At 39.8% G+C, this 26,096-nt stretch overlaps 1 protein-coding gene across 1 annotated transcript in view; it reads right to left on the reverse strand.

The window, feature by feature from the left end:
• Window positions 1-26,096, reverse strand: part of nrxn2b (neurexin 2b) — an 801,338-nt gene that overhangs the window by 354,765 nt on the left and 420,477 nt on the right. Inside the window, exon 13 of the mRNA XM_030076071.1 lies at window positions 22,540-22,730. Within this exon, the coding sequence (XP_029931931.1) occupies window positions 22,540-22,730 (191 nt within the window). The remainder of the gene's footprint in view (window positions 1-22,539; window positions 22,731-26,096) is intronic.

The raw sequence follows: 26,096 nt of genomic DNA on the forward strand, positions 1-26,096 counted from the left end.
CTGCTTTGCCATCACGCTGGCTCTAACTGACACAAATTGAATGGTTGGTGATGAAGGAGACGAGAACAAATGCACACACACACACACACGTATGCTGTAGGCTGTGTGAGTGAATGGCTGTCAGGAGGTGGTTGTGTGTGTGTGTTACTGAGAGAGCCGGGACAATGGCAGCCAGCAGGAGGATGCAGGGAATCTGTGATTGCTAATTACAGAGGCGCCCCGATCTGCAAAGACGCCACAACAAGACGATTGGTGTAGAATATATGTTGTCGTTGCTCGTGCCTTAATTGGTGACACTAAATTATGAGTTGTGTAATTATGTTTTGCGCTGCGCATCTGTGTTTCAGTTTCTGAGCATGTGTGTGTGTGTGTGTGTGTGTGTGTAGGTCGGAAAACAAATGCTATAGAAAGAGATGTTTTGAATTCTGAAAGAAGAGGATTCGAGGAAGCTAAACAGAGCTGCAATTATTTGATACTGTAATGACGTGTTTTTAGCGGCAGGTGTTTTCTCTCTCCCTCTCTGTCTCTGTTTTGTATAACAAGCGGCGCAACAAAGTCCGGCTCCCGCTCCCTGTGAATGCAGGCAGCGAAACGAGGGAGAAAATGCTGGAAGCGGTGTTAATTGGACACAATGAGGGGAAAAGGAAAAGGTAAACTATTACAATTAAGCAAAATCTGCTTTGTCTGCATCCACTTTGTACGCTGTCACCACGGTCATGGCTAATTCATGTCACAGTTTGAGACATGAGACATTCTCGTCTAATGACCAGGGACACTTAGGCAAGGCTAACTGAGCATTCCTTAACACTGGAGAGTGAGAAACAAGAGAGGATTTCCTGTTTTAAGCTGCTAATTTCTGAATTGTGCTTGTCATGCAGTGAATCGTGTGGCTTTTTTTTTTTTTTTTTTTTGTATTGCAATATGTTTGTGTGATAATCATTCCATGGCTAAAAATGAATGTGCAAAATTGGGCACTTGAAATAAATATGCACAGACAAACAGAGCAAGAGAGGGAAAAAAAATCAGAGCTTTCACAAACTACTGACTGGCAATCACAGCCTATTGTTGCTTACTGTGCAACTAACCTTAAATAATCAGGAGCAGCAGTGGGATTTTGATTTCTGCAGGTGCCCGTAAACGACTGCCCAATTTGTTCTTATCTTGTTCCTATTCCATCTATCAATTTGTTCCCATCTAAAAATGATGCATTTCTTGGAGGCAGGGATGTTCACTAGGAACGGAGTGAGTCACAACAGACTGCAAGTAGCTCGCACAAGACCTTGAAGATTCACACAATGAAAAATAAACTTCAGTATTTCCACAACAGAGTTAATAGAAGATCCCATCTGCAAAAATGTTATTTTGTCCACGTATAGCGAACTATTATCCTTTACCTCGCTGTATTTTGCTCTAAATTCATAGGAAGCAATCGTTTTATAAAAGTATGTGTTGCTTTTTCCCTGATGGCGGATATTTCATTTTGGTGTGAATCTGGTCAGGTGTTTGATGAGTCATGGTAAAAATGAATTCTTACAGTATTCGTGTGTCCAGGGATCCCTGTTTTATTGCAGCATGCTTTTTCATAGGCGCACACGCACACGCACACACAAACACTTAACCCTCCCCCACCGCATGCTTCTCAGCAACCCGGCAGGATCAGTTGGTGTTTGTGAGTCTTAACACACCTTGGGAAGATCCAGAGGTCTGAATGGTCGCCGGTGTTTGGCAGTGACAGCCTCTGACAGATTGTATAGAGTGACACAGACAGGCATCATTACACACTTTCATGCCTCCATTCTCCCTCTCTCTGAAATGTCGCTCTGCATTCATCTCCACCAATGTCCTTTCGTTTTGCCTTGGCTCCGCTATCTCTTCTCTATTGTGTTTTGCCTTTTTTTTTCTTCACTGTAGTCGCTCCCTATCTTTCCTCTCCATTTTCTGCATATCTGTCTTTATCTCCCAAACCCTTTCATTTTCCGCTCTCTTTCCCTGTGTTCTCAAAATACTCACACTTTCTTGTTTTGCCGTCTCTCCCTTTTCCTGTCTCGCACTCCTCACTCCGTTTGACTCACTCCCGCCAAAACATCAGTATAGGTCAGCTGTTCAGGCCAGCTCTAAATAAGCATTTTACCGGCTTAGGTCTTTATTGAAACCAATAGAAATTGGATGTCTCCCTGCTTACCATGGTTTCACTTTTGATGTTTTAATCCAGAACCAAATAGCCAGGGGTTAAATTTGAAGCAGCCGAGGCAGCTCCTCTACTGCCATCTTGTGGCCGGCTCCAGAACAATTCGAAATTGCTCCCATGTCCATTCAAGTCAATGGGACCACCGCAACCCAACAAGCCAAAAAAAAAAAAAAATGCATTCCGTAAGAAGTGATTAAATTTTGCAGCTGATTCCATGTCATGTATTCTGTACCCTTGCATAAGTTTTTTAAAAGGATCGTGAACTAAAATGTGTGGAAAACATGAAACGTTTTGTGCAGAGAGAAGCCACTCAGTTGATTTCTCCAGTTTTTCTTCCTCTTGCCTCTGCTTGATTGACACTTCAACTGCACCTGCTATTTTACAAAATCGGTTTGACAGATGTTAAGAAGTAACAGTGACCGTTAGCTCATTAGCACAGCAGGCTAACTTTGTGCTGTTCCTTGGATATAAATCCACCATGTTACCAAAGATGGAGATGAAGATGAAGTGAAAAGCGCAAAGTGCTTAAATTTGATGGAGCTTGAGCTAGCAGTGGTGGCAGATTTGGACTTTCTCACATCAAGTCTGCAACGACAAGCCTCCAAAGGGGAAGCCTGTGAGCTCTACAGCATAGTAAGCTGGGAAAAAATTTGCTATTATACTGCGGCAGCGCTAGACCCATAGCTATATCAGTTCAACAAACTGAATATTTTCCTCTTGGATGGCCCACCCAGCCCTGCTAGACTCGATTATTGTAGAAAATGCACGCCCTAAAACTCCATTTCATGACAGTTCAGGACCTCTTACCTTTAGAAACTTTCATTTTGGTGGATATTCAGGAACATTGCTAAATAAAATCCACAATTTTAACGAGGTTTACCTTCCTTTTAAAGAATATTGCCGTTAAAAGGATATAACACAGGAACCTGGTTGTGTTTGCCTTGTGATTGACAGGTCATCAATATATCGCGCCACCCTAGCTCAAGTCACTCGTCAATAGAACATACATATTTCAGACAAACGACCCCCAGAGGGCTGTGAGGTGAAGCATGCCACCTGGTGGCCACTTTGGAGGCTCATTTTACAGGCAGCAACAACTGATTGCAACTGATTGGATTATGAAACGTTCGTGTTGCTCAGACGTGGTGATTTCCATCACTATTTGTCGAAATTCATCAATGAAACGTGATTCATTTTGTGTTCAGGTAAAGTCTGCTTGTTAAAATGCTAGCGAATCAGCACACCCTCTCAGTTAACCATCTCTGTCTTGCTGGCATGTCTAATTTGCCCACCAGCTAACAACATGACATTGCACAGCTAATAGCTATATTAAAGCAGTGGATAATAGGAAGAAAACTGGAAAAAAGGTAGAGAGACTTTTCACTCCGACTGGCCAAAGCAGGTGTGGCAAGTGTGGCAGTGGGCGGGACTTCTCATAAAAATGCATTTAATTACAAAACAGATTCACAAAGCACCATGAAACTTTGTGGAGAGGTTGGTCATCAGGCAAGAGAGAACTGATTATCTGACAAGCCAAAGAATATGTTATAGTGAGTGTGATTAATTTTTCGTGAATATCCAATATATGGAAGTGGTGTATCTTGACATTTGCGCAGTGTCGGTGGCGGTATGCGCTTTCCTGAATGCTCCCCTGTAAGGAAGTGGAGCTGTAAATTCTCCAGTGGAGCACTGTAATGGCGCCGTTGTTGCAAGGAGCCTCTAAACTGTACATCATGGAGGAGAGCAGGCGGCTCTCTCTCTCTGTCTATCTCTCACTGTAAAATGATGGAGAGGGGGACATGTAGGTATGAAAAAACAAATGCCCCCATGGCAACCAACCCATTCATCAGGGGACATTATGACTGCTGAGGCCCCTGTCAGGAGGAGAGAGCACAGCCAATAAGCCACCAGGGATTTATGACTGATGGAAGCCTAGGCCAATCATCTACTAAATCAACCTCCCACCTCGCCTTACTGGGCCATTGTACAGTGAAAGCAGTGCACAGGCTACACTGCAGCTACAACACTATGCTTCAGCAATACCTTCAATTGTGGGAAAAAAAGGTTAAAAAATCAACACATTCCCTTGTATTTAACCTGAAACACTAATGGCTTCTGGGGACTTAGAGCCATGAACTGATGGTTTTTAAAACAAACTCTGCTGCCTTATTGACTTTGAAAATCTGACAACAGAAAGGGATGGAGGGATTTTTTCTTTTATATGAGAATTCCAATTCACAAACGTAAAGCATCAGTCAATCGATGACACTTGGGTTTTTGCTTGATAGGACATCCAAATCAGTTCCAGCAAACAAATGTTAACTCAATTTTTTGTGTTGTTGTTGTTTTTTTGTTTTTTTTTGCTTTAACAGCTGATTGATTCTCTCCCTCCCTTAGCTATCTTTTGTACATCAATAAAATACATCCTGTAGCAGCAACTGTCTATGGGCTGCCTTTACCCGAATTCCCAGTCCTTTCCCCCTTCAAGAAGCCTTCAACATTTTACCTGACAATGTAAACAAGAGTTATTTTCTGAACTGGTTGATTTATGGTTCATCAAGAGAGGCTGAAAAATAATCAAATTCAAGGTCTTGTAATAGCTATAAAAGTACTGCTTGGTGTAATTCAGGCATCCAAACTAGCATATATTGGGGCAAGAAATGAGACTAATCAAAATTAGACACCAGCCCAATTTGAAACTGAAATCCTTAATAAACCATCATAAACTTGCTCAGATTGCTATCACAGAATTTTCTTGAGAGCAGTTATCCCGAGAGCTCAGGCATACTGATGAGTTTGGGGGCCGAGATTTTAGTAAAATAAATAAATCACATTTAAGGCATGCATTAATTTTGAAAAAACTTGAAAACGTATTTTATTTTTCTCAAATCCACAAAGATTCAAAGCTTTTCAAGGTTCATGGGATCCCTGTTGTGATTCAGATACTCCCTGAACAAATTCAAACACTGACTTGACCACAGAGCTGCTTCATGCTATGTGAATATACAACACACCGGCCACTTGGCTGATGTTTTCTTTTCTTTTCTTTTTTTTTCTCTTTTTTTTAGCTGCACTCCACTGTACTGCCTTATGCTGGGGTGGTGAACCATGTAGCTCTCTACCTGCTGCTGTGGCTCAGGGCGGTCCTATCAGAGCTCTCACTTTTTTTTCCTTTTTTCTTTTCAAAACCATCAAAATGCATTGTATTGTAAATGCAATGTATTTGACAACACTGCCAATAAATTTTCCACTATTTTTAAAATAAAAAATAATTACACTATGTACGAGACCTCTACATATCTTGTCTTATCTCTATAGTGCACTCTTTACAGGTGTATGGATCATTACTGTTGCTGTAACTTAATTTGTTGTACTGTTCTTTTAATTTGTCTTATTTATCTTTTTTCTCATTTTTTTTATTTTTAGTTTTTATTTTTATTTATTTATTTATTTATTTATTATTATTATTATTATTATTATCATTTTAATTATTATTACTATTACTACTATTGTCGGTGTTGTTGTTTTCGTTCTCATTATTTTAATAATGAAAACTTTTTCGTCCCACTCTTGTCCATGGGGGAGGAAGGGGGTGTTAACAATTAATGTTGTATTCACTCTGAAACAATGTATTCTGTCTGAAAATTTCAATAAATAAATTGTTTAAAAAAATAAATAAATAAATAAAATAATTGTGCCGTCAAGTGTCATGCATGTAGCTACTCTAGCTCAACCATAAAACATGGCAGAGTCAGGAAAACATAAAGCTCAGCGCAACTCTGAAGAGGAGCACAGTGAGGAATAGTATTTTTTGTGGGACAAAATGGGAAACACGTTGCAGTGTTGCATTTTGAAGCTTCAAACCTAGGGCACCATTTCACCTCGCCCCACGCTAACATGGCCCAGGAGTTTCCCAATGGCACTGACCTTCGCAAGCACAAGGTAAACACATGGAAACACCAGTCAGAGAAAAGGACTCGGTTTTTCTTAATTTACGAAGCACTCAGAGACGGTCACGCTAGCATCATATCAACTGGCATGGAATATTACTCCATACAGTGAAGGGGGATTTGTGAAGACATGCCTCAGAGATGTTACTATCCTCACTCGTGAAACTGATAATGTGAAGCGCCCCGCTGTCACAGCACACCACTGAACAGAGCACATCGGATATAACCCAGCTGAAACACAGGTATATAAAGATCTTTAGAAATGTCGGCATTTCAGTGTTGCTTTGGATGAGTCGTGTGATGTTCCAGATAAGCCACAGTTGGCAATATTTGTACGGCTGCAATTCAGGAAGAGCTGCTTGACACTGTGCCATTAAAAGACAGGACTTGTGGCCACAATTGTGCCCACAGACAGAAATCCCAGTGTCAAACAGGCTGCACTCAAGCCGCTGTTCATGTCTGCATCACCTTACCTCCGAATCAGTTTTTTTTTTTTTTTTCCTGCACCAACACAAGTAAAGTCAAAACATCGATCTGCTCTTACGGACACACATTTGAAAGAGTGACTTTGAGTGGCCGCAATTGAGTACAAACAAGACCTGAAAAAGATTGCGAAAAATAGAGAGTGTGAAGGTGAGGCAGTCTTTGTTTTCCAAGGTAAGAAAGGACCTAGTATGAAAACTGTCAGGCTAAGTGATTAGGCCTGTAAGTCACTGTTGCTATCGTAGTGCGGGCATGCATGTGTTGTGTGGCTCTTTGCAATGGTTTCCGGCTCTTTATGCTGAACTGACAACCACTGTCAGACCGGCCGATGGGAATGAAGTCATGGGGTCAACTGTGCGGTCACACAGCACAGAGAACCTTGTGAGAGATGGCAAAACTATCCCGTTTATTTTGTAAATTGTAGATTTACTAGCTGCCAAAAATCGCACATAATAAATGTATTTCTCTGGGTAAGAATATTGACTATAGTGATATCAAAATAAATGTACACGCACAGCATTTTCCTGCCAACATCCTACATCTTACTGCATCACCCGCCAAAAAAGGTTGACAACTAATAAATAAACCATGGAATCAACAAACATAGAGCCCAGCACTTATAGCTGTACTCCAGAGCTCCTAATAAGTGTATGTGTGTGTGTGTGTATGTGTGTCCTTGATTAATTTATAGCTGTTGTACGCCTCTTGTCTGACCTTTAGCAGAACTGAATTAAATCTTTATTCTTGTGTAAGCGTGTTTTGATTTGTTTTCTTCTCGCCTGCATAGATTGAAAGCTTTATTGTCTCTTATTGTCCTGTGTAAATAATAGCATTATATTGTGTATTGTAACATACAATTACAATCAGTAATGTATGAAGACATATGCTGATAACATAACAAAACTTTCACGTAATAAGTTCCCATTTTATGTAAGAACATTATTTTATTAAAAAGCAATTTTGACTTCATAAAGGGCATAACATTTTTAACTGTGATGTAATAATAATAGTATTAATAAATAAATAAATAAATAAAATAATAGTTCTGATGAATAGTGTCACTTATAAGGGTATTGTTATTACATCATCAATTCAAAATAAGTAACAATCACTAGATGATGTAAAAATGTGATGTGATTACATTAGACTCAGCAGATTAACTGCCAGTTTTATTATGCTCTGCTATGATCTTTCATTATGATCTGTTTCCCTCCCAGATGAATTGCAACTTTAGATGCATCTGTGTTCAAAGTGCAACTTCACTGTAAGAAATACACATTTCAATCACCCAATCAATAACAGCAAGATCACATATTCACTGACTCATGTGGTTAATATGCCCTTGTCTGGCCTAGGTGGGCAAAACTAAAACCTAGATTGTAGAACACTGCAGTGCAATACACACAGATGCTGAAAAAAGTCCTGTGGCGAGACATTCGAACGAGGCTAAACACTCAACAGCTGCTCTCAGCTACGCAGGATTTCTAATATTCTCTCCCTCTGAGACGAAGAGGAGAGAGAAAGATGTCTCCTCCAATTTTCTGTCAAACCTTTCTTATGAATTTGAGTAATTCTTAAAATATTTGGGCTATCTCCTTATTTGCAGAAGTAGAAGAGGCTCCCTATGGAGGAGTGTGTTTTTTTTCTCTTTTACTTTAACAGAGTTATGCTCATCTTTATGGAAGTATTTTCTGTATCTGATTGATAGAAATATGTGATAAAACTGGAATTTATTGAAAGCAACTGCCGTCATCCATCTGAGCTTTGAATTAGCCTTTCTTTTTAAACTCAGCACCTAAAAGCAGATGTGTGTGTGCACTTTTTGAGAGTTTTGAATGTTATTTTATTATCCGTCAATTCACTGAATCAAAGGTTTATTCCATTTTCAGCCCATTTAGATGGGCATTTTGTTACTTTTTGATATCTCATTACATTAACTGGTAGAAAGTCTGGCTGTTGGTGGCTCTGTGGCAGGGAGTCATCAATAGTATGCAAAAACTCGAATCAAATAAATGATATTCCCCTGCATGGGTGAAACCAAATACCAATGCGGACCATACAGACTGTATGCAAGTGCACGTGCATTTACACACACGCATGCAAACACACACTCAGAGAAAAGTTCCATCACTATCTCCACTCACTATCTGGTGAGAAAACTGGCAGTCAGCATTTGACTGAGAGGAGGTACGAAGGAGGAGGCGGAGAGGCAGGGGAAATGGCCAAAGCTCTGAGTAATCCCATAGTAAATTGTAGTGGAAGACAGGTCAGTGGGAAAAAAAAAAGCGAAAACACACTGCTCTATTGCAGCACTCAAGCTACCTGGCCCATCATTTATTGAAAGAGCACCGACACTGAGGGGAAAGAGAGAGAGGACAGACGAGGACATGGGACGAATAAAAATCAATTTAGACAGGAGAAGCAGCTTCATAGGACTGTTTGGATTGGATTAAATGTATATTTTACTTTATATAAATGCATGACTTGCAATGTACAGGATATAAAGTCACCATCCCTTGTGACACTGATAAATGAATGCTGTTCAGGAGTCAATATAGTACATGACAAGCAACCATGAGCAAGCAAAAGTCTCACCTGAAATTGGAAGAATAGAAAAGATATTTCAGGCAGACAGGTTTTCGAAGGATATGACCCTTATTCAACCACCGGCACACAAACTCCCCTATCTGTCGTTTCATGATACACAACCCGCTATTTTTTATTCACAACCTGTCTTCATATTCTCCTGAAACCCTTAAGGCTACAAAAGTAACGATTTTGATTTCGATATCTTACTTCGGGGTGGGTGAACTTTTGAAAAGTCCTTCATTTTCAAGAGGTAAACTTCCTATTAACTGGGCAGCCGAGGCTGAGGTCACACCGCACACCTTCTAAAATCCTAACAGATTATAAAAAAGACTGGGCATACTGCACCAACTGACTTAATCTTGAGGATTTAATTTTGATGATGGAAAGATTTGGATTGCACACATAACAACTGGAAGGCTTGTCGCTTGCAACTGAAGCAAAGTGCTCGCCGCAAACTTGCATGAGAACGCAAGATCCAGCGTCACAGTGACGTGCTGGTAAAACCAAACACGGAGGGCAAAATGTATGGCAGCTTTTGTGATTTGCTTCACGCTGTGTGCTAAAAAAAGAGATTAGAGGTGTGTAAAATGCATTTGGATTAAATCATGGCAGCACAGATGTGGATTATGGGCTCTACAGACTGAAGAGCTGGAGGTGAGGAGCTAATTTTGTTAATCAAATTAGCCAACTCACCAGTCCACACTACAGCGAAGTGAAAGTTGAAAAGGCTACAGTAACAGTGATATAACATTGATGGCTTGTAATTTTGTTCACTGATGGTCAGTCATAATGAGTCTGCTCTTAGTTTTTATTGGCTGTTGACAGAATCTCTTATCATATCTGCCACTGATGTGTTGAGAATATCTTTGGTCCAGATTCCGGTTGTGAAAATCAAACATGTCTGGTACAATCGTAGGGGCTCCACTCACCCAGATGAGAATCTGTACGCCTTGTACGCTTCTCGATTCTCTGTGCCGACCGGCCACTTCAACCAGACCTGCAATCTGCACACTGGCACAGGCCAGCCCTGACTCAGCTCAACTGTGAATCAGCGGGTAACCTCAACCTAAGTCAAGGTTAATTTAATGGTGCGGTTTCCCAGACAGGAGTCTAGACAAGCCTAAAATTCCCTATTAATCTGGAATAACACTAATTCACTTCCTGTGTCATGTCAGGCACCAGAAGGTTTAAGTCCAGATGACTGCTGTTTTTCAGAGGAGACACACCATCCGTGTTGTTTCTCCTCCAGGCCCACACAATCCAGGGCTTGAAATTAAAATTGAAAAAAGCAAAAATCCATGGCCGTTGTTCTGATAAACTCTATCTACAGTATGATTGACAGCGAACACTGGTTTAACCCATAACCACTTCATGAAAGTTTCCATGTTTCTATTCTACACAGTTGAATAAGTGATGTATTTTATGTTTATGAACTAACAGCAGTGGGTAAATGTAAGACAGTAGAAGACATAAGAAGTATTTTTGCTGTTCATTTTTAGCATTGTGCAGAGTTAGTACCCTGCAGGAGTAAGTAATCTGAGGTCAAGATGTGTTAGACTGTATTTGGGAAAGTCACTTTTTTAGGCCATGATTAATGATTCTGGATAAAGGCCTTGTCCTGTCTTAATTTAATCAATGTATGGGAAACCAGCCTGATAAGTTGTTGCTGGTCTTATGTCTTTCTTTACCAATGGGGAAAAAAATAATAAAATTCCCCTCCCTTCCTCCATCCTGACAAGATTATTGCAACAGATGGTGCAACATATGACAGGCGCTTTAATTGGTGGTTGGTAAAGTAAATTGCAATATTTAATAAAGCAGCAATGGCGGGCACTTTCTGTCAGCACCCAAACATTTGTCTTGAAGGGAAATTGGAAGCCAGTGTGGAGATGTCAGCGGAATAGTGACATCACAGCAAGTCATGGACGAGACACATACACTGTATTTTAAACCCTGTCTCATGAGGGTTTGCGCAATAGTCACAAAGTTAAATCTACAGATTGATTTTTTTGTGCATGTGGACAAAAAAATTGCCGTTTCCATGCACATGGACAGGTTTAACACCAAAGTCACTTGGTTAAGGTTAGCAAAAATAAGGTTTATTCATAAAAACCACTTGATTAAAGTTAGGAAAGGTTTAGGCATGAAAACCACTTGGTTAAGGGTTAAGGCTGGTTAAGGTTAGGGAACAGTTAGATTTAGGCACCAAACCCCCGCCTCATGCCAGCTTTGAGGCTCTTTATACTACCTCATTATACTGTATGTGGTACAGGCACAAAATATACCTCCAACTGAAATACATTACTTTGAAAGTTGTGCCGACAGTCATGAAAAAATGGACAATTTGTGTCCATGAACACAAATCTATAGATTGAATTTCATGACTATATTACAAACTGCTCTGACAACAATTTTATCTGATCATCGTGATTAATTTCATTTAATTTCCTGCAATTGCTTATTAAATTAATGATAGTTTTAATTGTGACAGTGAATACTACTGACTAAATATCTGTCCATATTGGTGTTGGTGGTGTCAACACTGACATAAATGATAATAACAACAGTGACTGGTTAATTAACTTACCATATATACATTTATATATGGTACAATGTTACAACATTGATGATAATCTGGATACTTATTTACATACTGTTGTTGATAATGGAGCGGCAACAATAATGGAGAGGCGAAGCCCACATGATGAAGATGATAAAGCGAGGCGATGGACCTCAACCACACACACACACACACACACCCACACACCCACAAAACCTTTGCTTCCAGTTCAGAGGCAGCTCACAATGAGGCTAAAGCAACTGCACAAGACATTCATAGGAACTGACGTGAGGCGCTAATCCAGTTATGCTGCATGTGATTTGTTTGGTTATTATTATGCAAATGGTTCCAGGCGCTGCTTTGGCAGATCTTCATCACATCCCCTCCTCCCCCTCACTTGCAATCCCAAACCAGGTGCAAACTGCACCGGTGTTGAAGAGGATGTTCAACAAAATAGACATTTTGTAGCACTGCATCAGAGGACATACTGTGCACACTCTCTCTCTCTCACACACACACACACACACACACACACACACACCAACTTTTCTCACTTTTTTCTTTGCTTTTCACACTGTTAGATTTCAGCCCTTCTACTCACATCCACATCCAGCACAGAGTTCATACTCCAGATGCTTTATGCTAACAAGTCTCAAAGGAACACAGCTATGAGGACATTAAATGTTGAACAACAAGAAGCAGCTTCTTCTCCTGGAGGGCACAATAAGACAAAAAAAAATCCAACCATAACTAACACTAACAGAGATGTGCTACGAAAAACATCCACATAACTACTCATTAAGCTGAGCATTTTTTAAACAAACAAGTGACTCTACCAACATTATGATAATAATTCTGTTTATTTCCGATGAAAATCAACTTGTCTCAGGAATTCTCTTAAATCAGCTTTTGTTTCCCTAGTGGAGTGATGAACATTATTTGAGGTATGACTGGGTTAAGGACTCAGTGTCTGTAATTTTTGTTTTGCGTTTGTCTGTGTGTTTCTTCATTTGTCAGTGTGTATTAACGCATACGAGGTTGAGTTTTATTTCCCAACCTGAGTGCCAGCATAAGCAGCCCTTGAAGCACGGTAACACTTGGAGCCCTTAAAGCTAACACTGCAGCCTTGGCTGAGGATTACAATGTCAAAACAAGTTTTGAAGAAGCCAGTAACTTGGGAAGATAATATGAGACCACAAGAGCACAATTGTAATCTGCCACTAGAACCAACTATTTTTTCTGCCCTGTTTTCTCGGTGGCTGAGGAAGAGATGAAAAGAATTTCAAGTCACACTGCTGGTCCTTTGGACAATGAATTTCTTCAGTATGATGACATCGCTGTCTTGTCCTTCACTTAATACATCTACACTGTCCTCTTGTTACTATTGCCCCACAGAGTTTGAGTTCAACTGCTATTCACTGTGAAGCAAAGTTATGGAGAGTACTGATAATAAGAAGCACAGGAGTAGCAGAAGAGAAATCTATTCTTCTAACATAATGGAATAGACCCTGGCATTGTGTTAATGACATTTCCTCTCCACACGCTATAATGGAAGGACAAAAAAAAAAAACCCGCAGGATGTAACAATGTATACCGTCAAGATGAACAGACAATGTTTTACATCCATCCTGACAATGAAAGTTCAGTTTGAATGGCTGGAACTGTCAACGGGTTAGTGACAATGTGCTCAAGGAGACAGAGGAACCAGGCCAGGACTGTCCAATGGGGGGACTAGCTTGGAGAATCATGAGCAGTTTCCAGTCGTCATTTGTTTTGTTTTGCCTCCTTCATCAGTCAGCGCTGTGCAGCCTATGAAGTCTGTGTGAAAGATGGACCGTCACAATCACAGACAGAGAGAGGGTGGAGCCAAAGAGTGAGACAGCAAAAAACAGTGTCTTTTGTCCATCGGGAGCAGTGCTGAGCACTTGCTAAACAGAGGAGAATACTGTATGTGGTGGTCAGTCGGGCTAAATGCTATAAAATGATCATTTGATTCCAAATGTTTACTAGTAACTGCACTGTAACTGTCATTGTTACATGGCCCAACATTTATTATAAAGACATAATCATATGCTCATCTGAAATTGATGTTTGTAAAATTTCATGAAGCTATGTAGTGTTGACTGGTAATCAGCAGTGTCTTAAACAGTTGTAGTTATATGTGGGAATGTGGGTGTGCGTTGTCGGTTAGTTCTAGACATGTGTGGTGCGGTCATGGACAACTTTTAGCCACAGTTGCCACCAGTAACAAGACAACTGCTCTTAAATCTATTTCTGCCGAAACGTAGACTCAAGTTGCAAATATGGTCAAAATGTGAGATGCATGAATGTGAGAAAAATCTAAGACACATGAATGTTGGAAACAGTGGTGAAAGAGCTGTTTTTTCTGTTTTGTACATGGTGTTTTCTGTTTTGTACATGGTGTTACTAGTAATCTACAGGCACCATTGTTTCCGTTGAAATACTTCTATGGCTTCCCTGTAATGGTGTCTATTGTTGCGGTTGTATTGCACATTCATGTACTGTAGCATGTGACTCATACGGAGTAATGAGTGGTAAGCATGACCATCCTTCAGCTAGTCAACACGGATTCAATCTCCGGCATTGGAAAACACCTTATCTGTTGACGTGTCTTTGAGGCAAGGCACTGAATCACCACCAACTACAGTGGTGGAGTTCTGTAGCTGACCCTGACCCCTGACCTCTTCACAGTAAGAGAGAATGGTCTATAAAATATCACATTATTATTATCATTACAGGTAATGCACACAAACTGCCCTGGTATCAACAACAAACTGAAAAACAAAAAGTTTTGGGGTCTAATCAAGAATCCTCAGAGGAAAGCAGAGGTTTCTGCCTCCCCATGGGGCTACTGGTCAATAGATAGTCATTACATCCAGGTGTTTGGATCAATGGCGAGCCAATTTGAAAGCCAGTGGAGACGTGGGCCCGCATGGCAAACGCCATTTAAAAACATCAACTTAGAAAGACGTCACTCATGAAAACGTGCCCACTGCAAGTACTCATCCAATGATGTGGCCTTGCTCAGCTGCATCAACCAATAATGACCCACAGAAGGTGAACCCCTTCTGGTTGGAGATGAATTGCTGCTGTTCAAATACAAAAAGTTACCTCACAGAACCTTGAAAATCTCTAATTTTCAGGAAATTAAAATAAATAAATAAATGAATAAATAAAAATCCCCCACTTAGGGCACTGCTCCTCATTTAGAAAGCTCAATAAACCTTGAAATAATGGTCTTAACTTATATCCACCTATTAATCCTTATAGGTAAATATATTTCATTTTATGTGGCATTTTGCCTTTATTTGTCTTGTAGAAAGAGACAGGAAAGATTGAGAGAGACAAGGGGATACTATTAAAGAAAGGACCTGGGCTATAAGCCAACTGAGCCACCAGAACATCAGCAAATCGAGTTAATTTTAGCAGTGGTAATTATGCACTGTTTTACTGACTATGTTCTTATTGTACATTTGTCTGCTCCACAAGTTCTTAAACCAAAAATCTGTAATATATAAGCTGGTAGAGCTGAATGGCCAGAGACCAGCGAAGTAATTTGGAGCTTCAAGTACCATTGTCTAGCTAGATGGAAGTCAACTACTTTGCTCAATATCTCTGGATTTAGCATGTTTATTGGTGAACATTTCATTCCCTTTAAGGAATAAAATTATGGCAAACAGGAAAAAGAAACCATATTACTTTTTGACAGACCAATAAATAAATAAATAAATACAGGAACTGGATGTGCACTGGAAGCCTCAACTACTCTGGTAGACTATTGCTCTCTTTCTTTCTTTTCTTTTTTTTAAATACTGATGTCAGTGTGCCATAAGAATCATCCAAATAATAGAAATCTTGACACTGTAAAATTTATACACAGGTCTTAGGTCTTCAAAAACACAGGTCCTCAGAAACTTTGAGATGATTACACCTTTTTGCGATGTACAACAAAATGGAAAATCAAACATTTTCAGTAACAAAACTGAAGATTCGCATTTTGTTCCACGTGCTAGATAATCAATTGCAGCTTGTAGGAATGTCCTTTCGGGCAACAAGAACATTGCTAAAAAGTGATGACTGTCTGGCCTATCGTTCATGAGACTGAACATCTTAAAACTGAATTCCAGGGTGCGTTCAGTTTCAAGTGAATCAGCTTCCCCTGGGATGGTTTGTACCCTCCACTGTGGCAGCTATGGCTTTATCACGTGGAGAGACCTTGGTGGGGACGTGGGACAAAGACAATGGCTAGAATTAGTGTTGAAGCTGGTCTGCTACGAGGTGCGCAGAGGTTTTGGTATTGTGGCAGGATTAGCGAGTAGCTTAGCTTGGTTTGTCAGGCACTGATATTAGCCAAAAAGAAGAAGAAAGAAAAGCTTTGGGGTGATCAAACGACTAATCTCAATTTTACCGCTGGCAACTGCGGAGCTCATTAAAATGTGTGTACCTGTTTGTCTTTCTCTCCTCCTCTCACTCCCTTGCCAAACCGCTCCTCCATATTGTGTTTCAATTTGTTCTGCTCTTGTTGAAAAATGGAACATGTTCAATGTCATCTCTTTATAATTCTACAAGAGTATGCTTCATTAGCAAATGTCTTCAAAAGGAAGGGACAGGCAATGTCTGAATAGGGTATGCCAAATTATGTCTCCTTCCTGTATTTCCTAAACCTAAAATAAGTCCTCATCAGGTTTATCCGTCTGTTTTCTTCATTTCCCATTGCTGTACTTAACAGTGGCATTAACATTGTTGACATCGTGCTGTTAACTGCATAATGAAGCTGGGTACTCCCCTCGGGGAAGTGAATGTTTGTGTTCGCTTCCTCTTGAATATGACCAACACTGTTTATTTCAATGTATGCTTTACAGCATGCTTAAATGCACAGTATTATTAGACCACCATCGCCCACACCGGCAAAAAGATGGCACAATATAATATAGTCATGAAATTGCTTTGCTAACCTATTGTATTAGTTTTTTTTTTTTTTTTTTTTTTTTTTTTTTTTTAATTTATGGTGCTCTCCCAAATTGAGAACCAACTTCAATCTGCTGTGTCATGATTATATACAGTGCAGCTGTGGCACTCACAATGGAAAGATATTTTGACTGTGGACTCTTACAGACTATTAAAGTGCTTACGTACCCAAAAAAATTCACTGGTCAAAGTCACCTAACTGTCTTGTCCAGTTTATTTTCAACAGAGATGTACATTGTAATGACTTTATAGAATCAGTGACAGGGCGATATATTTTCTGACCTACGCTGACTGTTCACTAATGAAATCTGAGGTGTCCCTCATTAAAGGTGCTGCGTGTGGCATTTTGAATCACATACCATTAAATAACACACTAATAGATCATTTTCAACTCATAAGAGGTAATGCTGTGAGATATGATGATGTGAAGGCAGGTCAGCAAGAAAAAAGGGCCATAAATTTCTCACTGCAGTAAAAAACAAGGCAAGAAATCACCCTAAAATTTCTTCTCTCTGTGTGTGCCTGAAGACAAGAAGACCGATTTGTTTGCAAGCGTGATTAGGGGACTAATGCAATTCACAGGCCAAAACAAAAAAGTAGAACAAAATGTAAGCCTCAAAGTAAATGTCAAGCAATAGGGCTGTTCAAAACGCTTTCAAACAAAAGCAGCAGGGATGTGATTTCCTCACTTTTGATTCAGCAATAATTAACTTGCATTTGCGCCACAGGACAGTAGCAGCTGGGGAGATGGACATGTAGCTCGGATAACATATACTTAAATAGCATTCACTTTAGGTTACATCTCATCGGCCAGGTCCACAACCTAGTCTGAATGTCTAGCTTCAAAACAGAACAGACTGACTATTTCAAAAGCTCATTTAGTCAAAATTGGAGCTGGAGCTGTCTGGCTCCAATACTGGTTAAAATGCATGCAAACTGAGACACACATATGCTACAGCAGTCAAATAAAAGCATCACACCTAAAGGGATAATGAACTCATTCTGGAAAGAGAGCGAGAGAAAAAAAACATTTTCAAACTCATAATAGTTTGATTTGTGCAGGTGTAAGGATGGTCTGTAGCGATTTTCATGTTATTTGTGTAAAATATGTGCAACTAGTAAGTTAGTTTTGGATAGAAATCTTGTGATGGACTACAAACGTTTCACATTTTGACCACATTCGCAAATAGAGCTATCGCATGTCTTGTACATTTTCTAAAAACTTTAGACCACTGCTATAGCACTGTCGTCAGGATTATTAGCCCGAAATTTTAGTACGTGTCATTTGGCATAAGAATCGAACTACATTTCATGCCAAGACGGTTAGTTTTGCAAAGACTTTTTAAGTTTTTATTTTAACTTTGAATAATCCTTCAAGAAAAAAGTTTGAATATTATTATACGAGGTTATGGTAGGTCTTGCATGCTCAGTAGGAACTTTATATTGAAGTTCTCACGCTTTGCGGATTTTTTTTCACCTGTTATTATACTACCATCGGATTTTCTGTGGTATTGTATTATGAGCAAGGCAAGCCACGTTATATTTTAAAGGTTTGCTGTCATACTACAGTGGCATCCCTCTAAAAGCTACACGATCTTTGATGTTCTTTTTGTAAGGCATCCTTGCTCGATATAGCTGACTATTTAATATACTGTTCTGCAAGCTGTCAGCAGGAATGACACAGTCACGTTCCCCCCTATAGTGTATCTTCAGCAAGTCTCCCTCTGAGACTTCACCATACAAAACTAGAATCCACTTAGTGCTCTCCTTGGGGACTGTGTGTTGTTCCCTCATCATACTTTAGCTGACAAAGAGGGATGCCTTGAAGATTTTTTTTTTTTTTTGCCTGTCTAAAAACAAAGAGAAGGTAGACAGAGACACAAAACTCATTTTTCTGGGCAATTGCACAGGTAAAGCTTGGAAATTTGTGTTGTTGTTGTTGCTGGTTTTTTTTTTTTTTTTTGGTTGAAATGCGTCCAAAATGGTGTTAAAACAGGACAAACACTGTGAGGAATGCCCCACTGTTGCTGTATTTGATTTGCATAGCTTTGTGCATGACTGCTTTAACTCTTAGGGGAATACTCTGTGTGTGTGTGTGTGTGTGTGTGTATACGAATTTGAGAGAGGGGGGGATTCTCTGCTGCCTGTCATGTTTGGTGGTACACTGTATGTGTGTATGTTAAGTGTCCATACCCACCTACACACATGGCAAGCTTCAGTTCACCCATATGCACAAGGCGACACTGTTCATGTTGTGTATGATGTCTCAGTAGGGGAATTGTCCTAGCAGAGCTACAGAGCATGGTTTGAATGCCCAATTAGACTAGGGAATAAAGGATAGAGACATCTTCCCCCCGCTAAAGGTCCTCTGAAGCAAGATTTACAACTATTATTCTTCCCACAAGCACCGGGCTGCCTTACTCTGCGTCCCCTGCTGACAGCAGTTCCTCAGATAAAGAAACAGACCCCTGAAAATAAATACATTTAGAAATGCAACAGCTCACAGATTAATAGCGCAGATGGAGCCTTACTCCCCAGACATGTATAGTTTGTATAGTGATAATACGGGCAGTGAAAAGGCAAAATCGCCACTTTCCCCCATCCTCGGCGTCTTCACAAATTGCAGACCTTCTGTTTCATTTGGTGAGACAAATCATTCAATGGGGTGTCTGTAATTTTGCACATTTCGAATATGCAAATGAGACCATCCTCGCCGCATGGCCCTGTGATGGGCAGCTGAGAGAGCTTGTCGACGCACGCTTGGTTGGTGGTGTTTTATGAGAATGAGCTACAACGGTCTGTTAATCACTCAAGCTGGTAAGACAACAGCAGAGGAGTATAGGGGAATGCTAATACCAGTTGCATTGCTTGGAGAACACAACCCGCCTTAATAACAGGAAGACAAACTGTTTACATTTTGTGAACTACAATGACAGCTCAATATGTGTATGTCACCCGTCCAACCCATCATTATTTAAAAAAAATATATTTTGTAAGACTGATTGCATTTCTTCTTGATTAAAAGCACACAGTGTAATGCGTCCACCAAGGCCACACACTCCTGCTGAGACACTAGTACAACCTACATGAACCTCTTTGACCCAATTTTTGCTTAATGACTCTCCTGTTTCATCTCATATTTGATTGGCAGCAGTCTTAGCCACGGCCGAGACAGCAGCCATCAATCACAAATGAAACCCTCCTAATTACAGACACCAATTGCTTCACTTTAGGAGATCATCGGGGGTAGATATGCTACAAAGAGTGCACAAATGCACAGGAGATTAGTTTATCTATCAATCACACACAGTGCTTCATGCATACTTATCATGCTGCAGCTTGCTTTACTCAAAAACCAAGGATTAAAGTTAAAAATGTATGTCTTATATTTATTGGTTTTTCTGGCATGCAGATTGCATGTTGTGGGTTGTGGAAATGAATGAAGCAAAACAGACGTGGCATTTTCATATTGCCATGTGAAAAGTTAGCTAACACTTACATTTATTCAACTAAAGAACTCTCTTTTTGGTCAGGCCTAAAACTCACCAAAAGTAATTTGGTTAGGATTAAGTTTAGCCAAAACTAGTTAATGTTCAAGTGAAGAAGAACTTCTGCTGCACTGCCCTCTACAGGACAAATGTGTCAGGCAAGTTGCACTTCTGGCCACATCCAATCAGTGATGTAGGTATTTTTAGGAGATGTAAAACCACCTGCAGCTAAATCACTGATTGGGTGTGGCCAGTGGTGCAGCATGCCTGAAAGTCTCAACCCCTAGAGGGCAGTGCAACAGAAGTTTTCTGCTAGTGCTGACTCACTCTTTAAGTTTACAGGATGGTTTTGGTCATGGTGAAATGGGGGAAAATGTTGAAAATTAAACTTACGCACACATTTGAAAACTTGTTCACAAGTTGGGAATTGAGCTTCTCTTAGTTTTCATGCATGAAGCACGGTGTTTGCATGTTACAGCATCATGCTCATTGCATCAAATTTTGTGAGAACACGCTGCTATCAGCATGCTTTGCTGATTGAAATTATCATTCCCTGTTTATAACTCATAATAAGGACTGTGCTCAGTAACCCTGTACTCTTGTCTGCAACCCAAAGTAAGGACACTGGCATAGTGCCATTCCTCTACATCCTCCCCTCTTATGATTAACACAGCACTTTTTAATTGCACTATGCAGGCCCCAAAGGACAGAGCCAAAGAAAAGCGGAAGTCCGTCAATGAATCATGCCTCCCCAAAAAAGCTTGGGGCGCCTTTTGATCTTTTGACTCCTCACATCCTTTAGTGCCCCCGGGAGCTCGCCCTAACTTCTGATGTGTCTTACTCAACAACCCACAGTACCCTCAAGAGCCCCTTCCAAACTCAAGGACATGACAAAGACCTAGTCTAAGTGAATCACCCACAGCAAATCCTCATATTGGTACAGACAGGCACTTGATGGAGTTTAGCATTGGTCTCTGTGAAGCTGCCCCTTTCCCCGCGTGGCCCATTACCAACATCCTAGTTTCTTTCTTCCAAGTCAGTGGGAGGTATCTCTTTCTCTATTTCTTACACTCTCTCTGTTTCTCCAATTATTTCCATGCTGTCACTCTTTCACTGCACAGCCAGCCTCTCTCAAGCATCCAAATGGCACATCAGAGATCTTGACTTCTAAAGTCTACAGTCTACAATTACCTGAGCTTCCTGTCCAAGTGTCTCAGCAGACCAGACATACACATTCACACTTAAGTGGCTTGTAACCATGACTATTATTTCAAGATGATTCATGAGGGCAGGGAATTTTAAAGTCAAAGAAGTAAAGGTGTCTCCATCAAAAGACAGTCATCATATTGCTGGTGAAAGTGAAGCGTACTCGATGATTTTTTTTTTTTTTTTTTTTTTTTTTTTTTTTGCCCGAGCTGGGAGCTCAGAGGAAAACAAGCAAGGGCAGCTGAAGAAAAGGACAGAGGAATGGAGTGATAAGCTGTTATTGTTTTTGGTATCATTTTTCAGGTCATATTGGGATACTGATTGTCTGTGGATATTGCTCAAGTTATTGCCCTGTTTCTGCAAAGCCAACATCTGCTGAAGGAGGAGGGAAGGTGGGGGCTGGAGGGGGTCAACCTTTCAAGGTGAGGAGGATAGGCTAGCTCAGATGCTGCCAGGCTTTGTTAAGTTTTATTTCACCCCCTGTCCACTCTTGTTTGGCAGGCGGATTAACACTTGGCAGCACCAGTTCATTTTCTAGTTGCTGAACGTGAGAGTATCCTGGGCTCCTACCCTAGAACACCCAACATTTGAGGACTGAACAAACAAACAATGCATAAATAAATAGTGTAGCTGTGCAGGCAAGCACATACAAAGCATGAACAAAAGCCATTTCTATAAACCTTGGATTTTCTGAGCAATTCCTGCGAGTTATGGAAACAGACAAAAACACAAAGGTAACCCATGCCTGAGTAGAACTGTCTCTAGCAAGGATTAACACATTTTTGTAAATGACATCTGTGTGTTTTTGCTAATTATCTAAATAAAAACAGATTAAATAAAGTCTCTGTGTGCAACAGATGCATCCACTTAAAAAGTGAATTTAAGAGCACAAAGATCTACAGTACTTTAAAAGCCCCTGTGATCCTGAAATTGAGTCTAATATAGATGAATCTCAGTTGGCAGCTCTTCATGGCAACCTTCCAAAAAACTTAAGGGACATACCAAGGATGACATTAGAGTAGTTATCTTCTGTTAGTGCAAATATTATCTGGAGGAGCAACTGAATGCTATGGAGGCTTTTCTTACCTTTGAGGTCCAGGTTGCGAGCTCCATTGGAGTGCTGGGTAACGGTGCGTGAGTCGATCTTGAGCGTATGTACGTTGTTAGCGTCCCGGGACACCACCACATTGTGCCACTGGTTGTCATTGAGTGGCTTGTCTGAGTTGCCCTTCATTAGTGACGGCCCGTTACCAAGGTCAAAGACGTAGTGGACATACCTGTGAGAAAAGAGGTCAAGGTAAGGATGGCGTATGTGTTATCCTAACCTTCCAGTATTCTGCAATTCCATGATTGCGGAAAAGAGGCCATCCTGTTGAAGACTGTTTCATCTGTGGAAAATAAAGAGTTTACCGTGAAAAAGTAACTAAACCCTAAACCCAAATATGTGTGAAGCCTGACCTCTAATGGGGTGCTTGGTCTTTGGTGGCAGGTGATGTCATCATCTGCTGACATCACCTGCCACCAAAGACCAGGCAGCCTACTTTCCATCATTTGGGTTGGGGATTGGGGGATTTGGGTTGGGGATTTAGCTTCTCTTTAAAAACCTAAATTCCCCAAACATACCACTAGATGTCCCTATGGGGCATATACGTAGCGGGTTTATTTACATCTCTCAGTCCAATCAGTCCAAATATGAAAATTACGAAAATCTCCAGCTGAGAGGCATCACCTTCTTAAGACTACCATGAAGAGTTTAGAACATATTTAGAACAAAGAGTGGACCAGATTTAATTAATGTTTGAATGTCTTAGTTGAACATCAACACAAATTGTTGCTCAGGCTCTTTTAAATATGCAAATTTATGTTATGAATATTAATTTTTTAATTAGAAGCATACATGATATATGGCATTGCTTATGTTAAAGAATCTAGTCTTTGGCATGAATTTGTATTATGAAGAACTTTTGAATTTTATAGAGATACTTTTCAACTTGATTAATAACTTGACTGATGAATAGATAGGTTTCCTAATAATTGAACAATTTTAGTTTGCTTTTCCTCATGTTTGTAGAATATTAAAGCCACACAACCACAGTGGAATTCTGGACTTTATTTTGCAAAATCCTAGAGGGATTATTATTTTAATTACAAATCTTTAACAATAGCTGCCTTTGAAGCAAAGGAAATCCTCAAATGGCTCAAAACTCCAGCAGTCTGTAAAAGTCTGTCAAACAATTTCTTGAAACAGGGAAGACACTCATTTGACTTCACCTAAGAATTGCTATAAATCCTCAAAATGACTTCTACCAATTAAACGACAGGTCACAGTCCAGAGTGTTCTCAAGCCTCCGACTGTCAAGGTAAGGTGCTGGAAGCCTGGAGGACATTGCTTTTCTCGTTTTGTCATCCTTATCTCACCCTCTCTATCTCATTTGGTCTGTCTTTTTCTAAAATTTAATCACATTTTGGAGGAACAGAGTATTGCCTCACCTCATAAGGCCACACCTTATAAAACCACAGCCCTGGATTTGTCCTTTGTCTACTTCATGGTTTGACGTGTAAATATAGCACATCCCTTTGTGTAAAAGCCCTGTTTTACCCACATGCAGACAACGTGGCACAGTTCCTTCCTTCACACAAAGATGGCCGTCTTTTGTGTTTTGGGTTTAGGCTATTGTGGCTGTGTTTCATTCAAGGTATGTGTTTATTCTGCCCCTATTCCATTTCCTTTATATAGCCTCTTGTCTTTGTGTGGCGGAGTCAGCTCATGCTTTTGTGCTGTTAACAGTGCTGGATACAGAGGACAAGAGGCAGGGAGATGTAACAACAAAAACCTCTTTCTTCATATCTTAATTATGAACAGATGCATAGCTCCGAGAGGGATATACTACACAATTCAAATGGATTTACTTCAGGCTTGTGTTTCTTACAGCTTTTATTTGAAATTCGCCCAGTATTTTACAGGTCACACTAGTGCAATATGCCCCCAGTTTTCCATTACTGTTTACCATTCATATGGACTGTGAAAAACCCAATAACCAATAGACTATTTCTTCAGCAGAACAGAGCATTTCACCTGTTTCAGTTTTCTGTGTGGAGTTTTCAGCTGAGCTACAGGAAGGAGCAAACTGAAATTCTAAACTCTATTATTGTATAACTGTAAACCTAACTATGAACCTATGCTTAGCTGACAATTTTCATACAACTTTCACAACCAACTCCTTGTATTGAGAAAGTACTATGGGTCATTGCTATGAATACGCCGTAGGGCTGTACTGTACATTTGTACTTCTTCCCTATGCACAGCAAACAAGTTTTGTGAAATAAATCATTAATTTGAGGTGGTAGTACAATTAAAAAAAAAAAAGGAAAGAAAGAAAATATATATATATATATATATAAAACAAGACCATCTCTGAGAACACTGTCAGCCTCTAACACCACACTGAACAAATTGTGCTCCAGTGGTTCAGATTTTACAAGACATTTTCTGTATTGCTTTAGGGCACAGAGGATATTGTGAAATGGATCTAAAGCTTTTTCCAGCAGTGGCGGAGAGGGAAATCACTATCAACATGTGTACCGTCTTCAGTCAAGCCAAAGATGCCAGGGAGAGCAGGAGTGTAGAAACATTCTCCTTTGAAAGTGAGCAAAGATAAGCTTACTGGAAATGTGGTCTTAACTCTTAGATGCATAAGTCATTGCACTGTTGTAAAAAGTATCTAAAAGTCTAAAAGCTAAAATGTTACTAAAATGTTAGTAAAAGTGAAATTTACCCATACAAATATTACTTCAATAAAAGTATCTGATATTAAATATGCTTAAGTATCAAGAGTAATTTTCTGGCAATAATTTTTTTAAGGTTTTTTTTTTTTTTTCAACCTTCATTACAATGCAAAATTCAAAAATTAAAAATCAAAAATATAAATAACAAAATGTTTTGAAGATGTTCTGCGTCCCTAAATTGTACTTAACTTTGTGCATATAAACTTATAAATTAAACTCATAAAATGTCAGCATCAAAAGCAATTTAATTAATGTATCTAATATATCCAACATATCATTATCTAACAAGTACATATACAGTGTGTTTCTTCATTTTGGGCAGTGAGTTTCTAATTGCCACTATCTCCTTATTTTTTTTTTTTTTGGCACACCTAAGAAGATGTTTAATCTAGTATGCTGAATCTTTAACTCCAACAAAAACAACAAAAGTAAACCCTCTTCACCCTCTGTTGCAGGCAGGACTGGAGAAGCATCGCTGCTGGAGGGGATGGCTGCTACCGCCATCTCGCTATCCCTGATCAATCGCTATTGATAGCTACTTAGCAGCTGTTGTGTATATCAGAGATATACACAGCAGACGCTGGCAGGATCCTTCAGTCGCCCAAACAACTACCTGATTACAATGCTGCCTCTCCTTTACAAGATTTTAGTTTGCAGGAAGTAACGAAAGTGTTCAGGGAGAATACACTGGAGTAAAAGTACACATTTTATTCTAAAAATATAGTGAAGTAAAGATGAAAGCTGCTAGAAATATAATTACTCAAGCACAATGCAGAAATGCAGAAAAAATACTTCAGTATCGTAACAAAGTATTTTTGCTTTGTTTCTTTACAACTCCATGGCTAGTTCAAAAATGA

Source organism: Myripristis murdjan, chromosome 18 (genome assembly GCF_902150065.1).
Source record: "Myripristis murdjan chromosome 18, fMyrMur1.1, whole genome shotgun sequence".
Taxonomy (NCBI): Eukaryota; Metazoa; Chordata; class Actinopteri; order Holocentriformes; family Holocentridae; genus Myripristis; species Myripristis murdjan.